This window comes from Schistosoma mansoni (assembly GCF_000237925.1).
Source record: "Schistosoma mansoni, WGS project CABG00000000 data, supercontig 0662, strain Puerto Rico, whole genome shotgun sequence".
Classification (NCBI taxonomy): Eukaryota; Metazoa; Platyhelminthes; class Trematoda; order Strigeidida; family Schistosomatidae; genus Schistosoma; species Schistosoma mansoni.
In genome coordinates, this window is record NW_017386392.1 from 9,288 (window position 1) to 17,592 (window position 8,305).

At 30.7% G+C, this 8,305-nt stretch overlaps 1 protein-coding gene across 1 annotated transcript; it reads left to right on the plus strand.

The window, feature by feature from the left end:
• Window positions 1-1,793: 1,793 nt before the first annotated feature.
• On the plus strand, window positions 1,794-5,179 carry Smp_175240 (hypothetical protein; the record flags this gene model as incomplete). Its single annotated transcript, XM_018792143.1, has 4 exons — window positions 1,794-1,849; window positions 3,852-3,888; window positions 3,954-4,092; window positions 5,133-5,179. 4 exons carry the CDS (start codon window positions 1,794-1,796, stop codon window positions 5,177-5,179), a joined length of 279 nt encoding a protein of 92 aa, XP_018644425.1.
• Between the last annotated feature and the right edge of the window lie 3,126 nt (window positions 5,180-8,305).

Sequence of the window (8,305 nt, forward strand, 5' to 3'; positions counted from 1 at the left end):
AACAAGTTTTACTCATTCTTCTGTTTCTGTCACTCAGTTGTTGACAAAATATTCCATTAGGTAACATAAGCAGAAATGATCAAATCTGTATAAAATGAAAATTCTAATGATTTCTATTTCTGAGAAACTAAATTCTATATTTTATCAATTGAGCTGCTGAAGCATTTATTAAATGTTGTTGAAGCTAATGCTCCTATTTAGCATTGTTGGTTTACACAACTAATGCAGTACAAAATATAACAAATGGATTATTAAGAGTTAATCTGGTATCTTTAATTTTCATAAGATATCATGTTGGTTCATTTAAAGACTTTTGAGCTTTACATTACGCTTAATTGAATTTACCGCATATTTTTTCGGACTCATCTACATACTACTGGAGCTGTTGCAGTTCACTTATATAAAACTAACTTTTACACTCAAAAGAAATTTGTACAACTCAACTATCTATCTTAACCATAGAAAGAAATCAAAACTACTTAAAGCATGGCTTTGTTTATACATAATTTTTCCAGATATTTCTGAATTTCTTACACTTTTTTATTCATATAGAATTTTAGTAATTGTAATGCTTATCTGGTTGTCCCTAAACAGTTTTCACTGAAGCCACTTATTGTTAAAATGTTTTACTGATCCTATTTTACATTATCTCATCCTGCTTCGTTCAACTGATTAGTTTGTTTTGAGTACTTGTTTTTATAAACACTAGTAAAATTATAATATTTTTATGTAGCAGCACTACGCAATTAGTATCATTCCATCATTATTAGAAACGATCATCGAGAAAGAACTAATTAAGAAAACTTTCTTTGCTTTGTTCGGACTAATAGAAAATGATTGAATGGGAACTTTCACATCAATAAAACAAGACAGGTATTTAATATTTTCCAGATTTCAGTAGTTCTTCAATTAATAGTCATTAGCGGTAGAAACTGTGTTCAAACTAAACGAGCCATCAAAAACCAAACCGCTGAATAATGAACAGCATTCTCTTTTAAGGGCACATCGATAGAGAGTTTGACAATTAATCCTTAGGTACTTAATAAGCTATTTTCAAGTTAATATCTTGAAAATGTTTGTTTAAAGCTTCTGATTGTCTTGAATTGATATGCATCGACTGATATATTCATATTTGGTTCTAAAAATGCTTTTTTTCGATGTGTTGATGATCATTTACTTATAATTTAAAAACGATACCTTAAAGTGCGGTGTGTGCTACTGATGTCGACAGATATAGGTAGTAGATATTATCAATCGAAAGTGAAATACCTAGAGGCAGATGATTAAGAAGATCGAAGAAAAGAGAACGAAAACAAACAATGATTAGTGTAGAGACGAAAGAACAATGAAGTCTGAAACAATTGATTGACATTTTGCAAATGGAGTATATACAATTTGATTCTCAGATTTTAATAACATGTTCTGTAATTTTGTATTCAAATACATTCGATTGTCCCCACTTGTGTTCTCGTTCATTACAGTATTAGCAAATACAGATTGGTAATAGGGGTTCGTACTATTCTGACAGTATTTAACAATAATAATAATAGTGGTTAGAATAAAACGGTTACACCATGAAGACATGAAATTTTTTTTCTATCCACCTGTATGTGTTTTGTTTTTTTATTCTATACACTTTTATTAACCATAATCATTTTTTGATTGGATACAATTAAGAAAACGGATAGTGTTGAGTTCACTTATAATTTATTATAAGTTCAAAAGATTTCATGTAATTTTAATTTGGAAAAAATTTTTTTTTAAAAAGAGCCCAGAAACTCAACAACAACAAAATGAAGTTGATTCTGTTATTCATTTTACTAATCTTTTTGAACGTAGATTTATCAAAGTGAGCTGAGCTTTATTTTCCATTGAAATAATTTAATCTTATAACTTGTTTAGTTATTTTGTTCCTTTTTTAAAAAAAACTTTAATTGAACACGTAAAAATGATTCTTATTATATATTATCAGAAGAGGGGTTTTGTGGAGATTTTAGTAATTTTATAGTTGAAATCACAAGTTAATTTAAGATAGACCACCATGGAAAACCTGGAAGTACTGGACGGCCGTTTCGTGATAGACGGTGGCTCAATTTCGTGGATTGATTGAAGTTAGACATTATCGTCACTATTACTTACCCGGAGATCCCAGTAGATGCGAGCAATATTTCTAAGGCATCTGTGGTCAAATACTAGTAAGTTACGAGTATACTCTACTCTTAATGGCCACGTTTCACAGACGTAATACAGAACAGAGCGAACTGCTGTGCAGTATACTCGTCCCTTAACTGATAGACGGATATCTCGTCTTCGCCATAGGTGACGTAAGTTGGCGAAAGGCAAACGAGCTTTTTGAATCCGTGCTGAGATTTCGTCAGATACCAACCCATTAGGGCTGACCAGACTTCTAAGACAAGTGAAGTTATCGACGCGTTCGACTACTTCACTCCCTATCCTTAGTTCAGGTATCTGAGCATAGTTTCAGCATACGGTCATCATTATCTCTCCGGTGTTTGGTTTAAGTCACCTACTCGGGCATTAAAGTCACCTCCTACGAGTACTATGTTTGAGTGTTTAGCTTTTTAAAGAAGTACAAAAAGCTTTCTGTAAAAGTCATCTTTTAATTCATCCGGGCTGCAGTCAGTGGGAACGTGGGCAGAATCGATGAAAAGGCAACGACTTGTATCTGTATCTGAGGAAAGATCTTACTGCCATCATACATGTGTACAGTCGGCAGTATGACTTCACCCTCGGACCTTGAGTTTGGATTTTTTTAGTCTGACCGCTCTTCAAGTGATCTGCCTGAGATGATAAAAGGTTGAAGAACAGATGGTCAATTGGTTTTTCACGATAGACAAGCCCGATCACCACTTTAAGGTAGCAGCAATGGTAGGAGGAATAAATGTTGCAGACACCTAAGATTACGTCTAACAGTAGTGTTCAAGACGTAAGAGGGCGATTTATATAGTATATCTTGAGAAATAGGGAAGCCAAGTAACGCTGCTAGCCTATTCAGTATATGAAGCCTGAAAATATGTTCGAAGAAAAGAAAAACCTAGTGAATAGAACTAGCGCCCTATTTCATAATGAATCAAATAATATGATGCAAAATGTTTAAAAATGAAAAATGCATTCCCTGAGTTCAAAATTACAGTTAGTTGGATCACTATAGTTCTGTAATGGGGATTAAAACGCAAGTGATTGTGATTTCCCTACTGAAAGTTAAATTCTGCTTAGAGCAGACAGGTTACAATGTTTTATTATCAAGCTCTCGCCAATTAGTTTACATGCTAAAAATGCTCTTCAGTCATCACGTAGTAGCTTATTATTAAGCCAGTCCATTGACAGGACTACAATATTTTGTATATATTTCCATTTTAACTACCAATTATAAAGTTTTGACGTCGTTATACAAGCTTTCAATAACTTTCCCCATTTCAGCTCAGAGAATACAATTCAATCTCAAGTATTCACCTGAACTAAAACCCTTACTGTTATTTAATATTATCCAACAACTTTCTAACTGTTTGAAATCAAATTCATTCCAAATATAATTTGAATAATTTCAGCTTGATATTATAAAATAGTATATTTAAAAGTTACATAAGTTCCTAAAGTTTTTTTAGCGAGTTAGTTTTCTACGGGATGAGGTAACTAACCCCATGCCCAACCATCCATCTTTACTCGGGCTTGAAACCGGCGGAAACTGTAGAAGAGCTGCAGGCGAGGTTACATAAGTCCCTAGTAGATTATTATTCTTATCTTGTCGATTTGTTTAAATATATATTTACGATTTTCAACTTATATCCTCATTATCATCATAATTTTTTTTATTTTAATTTTCATGTCAGAGAAACTCCAATTGATTCAGGAAATTCTACTGAAAAGGTAATTCAGTAGTAAATTAAATTAATTTATACACATAATGCAATTTTTTTTTCTTTTTAAAATAGAATATGGATTGTGAAATGAAAGTAATTAAAGGAATACAACAATTAATTATTCAATCTTCTGGACAAAATCAAACTCTAATTGAATCAATATTAAAAACGGATAATTTAGAAGGGAAATTACATGGTCTTATAGCTACATGTAAGTTGTTTACTTATTTGGGTCTATATTTTTGTCTTTTTTTTTGTTATTTACGTTAATAATAATAATAATAAGGGTATCATTACCAAGTTTTGATTTGATAATTTTGAATAAATTGAGCATTGGGTAGATTGTTATAAATAAAGATAACATATTTGCAATAAGTTCATACAGTTAGTTCCCTTTATGAATTTAAATAAAGACAGAACAAATATTAGCAAACAAAGAAGTACAACTACTCTCCGGTTTGCTGAAGCGATCGCCATAAAAAAAACTTAAACCGGATCTGTATACTCAAAAAGAGACAGTGATAAACTTATTACTACCCTGGTAATCTGTTTTTTTTTGTTTGTTTGTTTCATTTTTGTTGTTGTTAGTTTAATTTTGGTTAATATTCAGTTTTTATTATATTCCTCTTCCCTTACCCAATTCTTAAACCACCCTTTTTGTCACACATTTCCGCTCATTTGTCTCTCTTAATTATATGAACTCTCCAAATTTTATTCAATTATTACGTAACTCACCCTAATTGTTTTCAACTATCTCTAAAAATTATTCAATTATTACGTAACTCACCCTAATTGTTTTAATTACTTCTAAAATAATCACACTTTTGATCTTACCTGTCTTTGAACTCCACTCAACTATTACGCCACCCTTCTGATACCTAATAACCTCTGACCTTTCCTTGTAAATATATATATAGTTATCATTGATGACCTTTTGTTATTCCAATCCTTTACATTCACTTATGTCAGTCATTACATCCTGTTTATTACCCCAATGCTAAAACTCTAATGCATATTTGGTTGTAAGCAGCTGATGAGAATCCACAAAATATAATGAATTCATATTATTCTGTATCAATATTTGTTCTGTCTTTATTTATATTTGCAATATCCTAATGAGTAGAAAAATTAGATTTTCTGACGTTTCGTGACTCAGTGTAAGCCACTTCTTCAGAGAATAAATAATCAAATTTGATAATAATACTAGTATCAAATGAGTAATATATATCTCTTTCTTTTTATATTTTGTAGTTATAAGTAGTATTGGTGAACAAATAAATGGACAGGATTCTCCATGAATATGGAAAATTTGGCAGATAGCTAGCTAATTTACAATATTTTTTTTTCTTATTTTCTGTATCAATCATAAATGATAATTTAATTTGAACTTTGCGAAAAATTTGATTTTTTCTTTTTTTTTTTAGTTTGTAAAAACGATAAAATTATTTTATTTATGATCATTAATAAAAGGTTAAGTTACATTGTTTTCCTTATATATGACTCTATTTAAAAAAAGAAGTTTGAATAAGTTGATATCAGGGAATGTGTTTTTATAGTAAATAAGATCTAATAACAAAGTGAAGTTCAACTCAAATAGTATAACTTTTACATCTCCAATTGAGGAAAACGATTTTTTTTAAATCCAACAAGGGAAAATTATTACTTTTGAGGTGAACGGGTACACAATGGGGGACAATCGAATGTATTTGAATACAAAATTACAGAACATGTCATTGAAATCTAAGAAACAAACAGTAAATACTTCATTTGCAAAATGTCAATCAATTGTCTCAGACTTCATTGTTCTTTCGTCTCTACACTAATCATTGTTTGTTTTCGTTCTCTTTTCTTCGATCTTCTCAATCATCTGCCTCTAGGTATTTCACTTTCGATTGATAATATCTACTACCTATATCTGTCGACATCAGTAGCACACACCACATGACTATTACTTACGGAAGCTACTAAATAAAATGAATCTGTGTTTTGGAATTAGATAAGTTTCATATACATTTATGGGATGACTTGGACTTGTTTTTTTTTATTTCAAAAAAGCTTTATGTCTATGATCGCTATATAGGAAGATCGAAACTATGGTTCACTTATTTGTTGATCTGTGTAATTGTGATCGTGAACATATTATGTAGAAAATGAATCAAATCTGTTTTAATACTTATCTACTACGAAAGACAATCAAGATAGATCATTATTTTAAAGAATAATCGTTTTGATTTTATATCTAAGATAATAGATAATGATTTCAATGCTGACTTCTGTTCTATCTGTTTTCTCTACTGAACTTAATGAGACTGAAAGTAACACTTAAAGTCGAATAGTAAATGAATAAAGATACTCAACAAAACGAATCATCATAAAATAAAGCTGTTGTATTACAATTAATGTTTTGTCACAAGTATAGTTCTGATTATTTTGTTTTAATGAATTAAGATATGGATAGTGATTTTAATTGAATTCAAAAATAAACGACACTTAATTAAATTATGATTTCCTAGAAAACATAAATAAATAACCCACAATTGTTTTTGCATTTTATTTTAATTCTTAGGCGTTGTTTCTTGCTTGTAAACTTGCGTACAACTAATCCAAAGAGATGTACGGTCGTAGTTCACGAATATAATCTATCAGAAACTTGATTATATTTTGTACATAACAATCTGCTGAACAATATACATTTCTATATAAAGATTTTAAAAGTATTTTAAATATTTTAATGTTGAATAACAGCAATAAGTGGAATCTAGGATACATGTTTCATTCTAAAACTTTGCGACTAGAAAATGATGTACAGGCAATCTCCTTAACATATACATATCCTAAGAGTAACTGGTCAGTTACAATACTTCATGGGCAAATATAAACCCTTACAAGTATTTGAAAGGCTACTTTTAAACGATTTCAATAAATTATAGAACCAATTTACTGTTCACTAGTGTTTGATGGGATTATTGAAGCAGAAACAATTCATTAAGTAGCCTGAATTGTTGATACAGACGACTGTTGAAATACACTATTAAACTGATTAATTTCAAAATAACAACTTGTGAAGACTAGATATTTTGTACAACATGACTTTCCTAATGAATATCATACGAAATAAGTTACACCTTTCAGATAGAAGTATGCAAAAAACTATAATTGTTGAGGATACATCTTTTAATAGCATCTTATTAGTCACATACAGTACAATATTAGGTGAAGGAAAGAAAATAAATTCACTTGGAATTGTTTGCTTGTATCTTCCCATTGTTGTTTAGGACTGCAATTGATCAGTCTCTTGTTGGGATTTGTACATTGTATGCGGACTGTCTCAATATTGCCCTAAGTTTCAAGCTTTATAAGCAAAGATGGATGGTGGCTAGCAGTGGAATCCATGACGTGCGTTTCGTCCTATTTGGGAATTTTCATTTGGATTTACCTGCATCCTAGAGTTGATGTTCACTCTATTTCATAAGCAGGTGGTTATCAGAACTCAGTAGCTAAGTGGATAACGCGATAACATTCGAAGCGAACGGTACTGGGTTCAAGTTTCAGAGTGAACATCAACTCTGAGATGCAGATACATCCAGATAACAAGTCCCAAATAGGATGAAACGTGCGTCTTAGATTCCATTTCTAGCCACCATCTATCTTTGCTTAGAAAAAAAAATTTTAATCAAAACTACTGACAATCTAATACTTGGACCTAAACAATTCAATGCTCATTTTGATCATTTTAAATTGTCATAGTTGAAATCATGAGTCAACTGAAGCTAGATCACCATGGAAAACCTGGAAGCACTGTACGGCCGTTTCGTCCTGTTATGGGACTCCTCAGTAGTGCGCATCCACGATCCCGCACTCGCGAGATTCGAACCCAGGACCTACTGATCTCACGCCAGAGCACTTAACCACTAGACGACTGAGCCGTCATCCAACGGTGTTAATGTCTAATTTCAACCAATCCACGAAATCTAACACTTGGACCTAAACAATTCAATGCTCATTATGGTCATTTTAAATTGGTACCTAAATTCCATAATTCTTATTACAATATTACAATTCGAATATAATTAATATAATATTTTCAACTCTCACGTTCTAAATATATTTAAACAATAAAAGATTAAAATAAACATCAATGTTACAATAATTAATTTTATAAAATTAGACAAACTATTTGAATATTTATAAACTACGTGACATGAATAAATTTTTCATAAATTGGAAACATTCTATGTAAATAATACATTCCATGTCATTAGTGAAAAAATATTCCAGGAATTATTATCAGTAGTAGTACTATTATTAGTAGTAGTATTAGTAGTAGTAATGGTATTAGTATTATTATTATATGAAATGTAAGATTGTAGTAGTATTACTAGTAGTAGTATTGGTATTATTATATGAAATGTAAGATTGTAGTA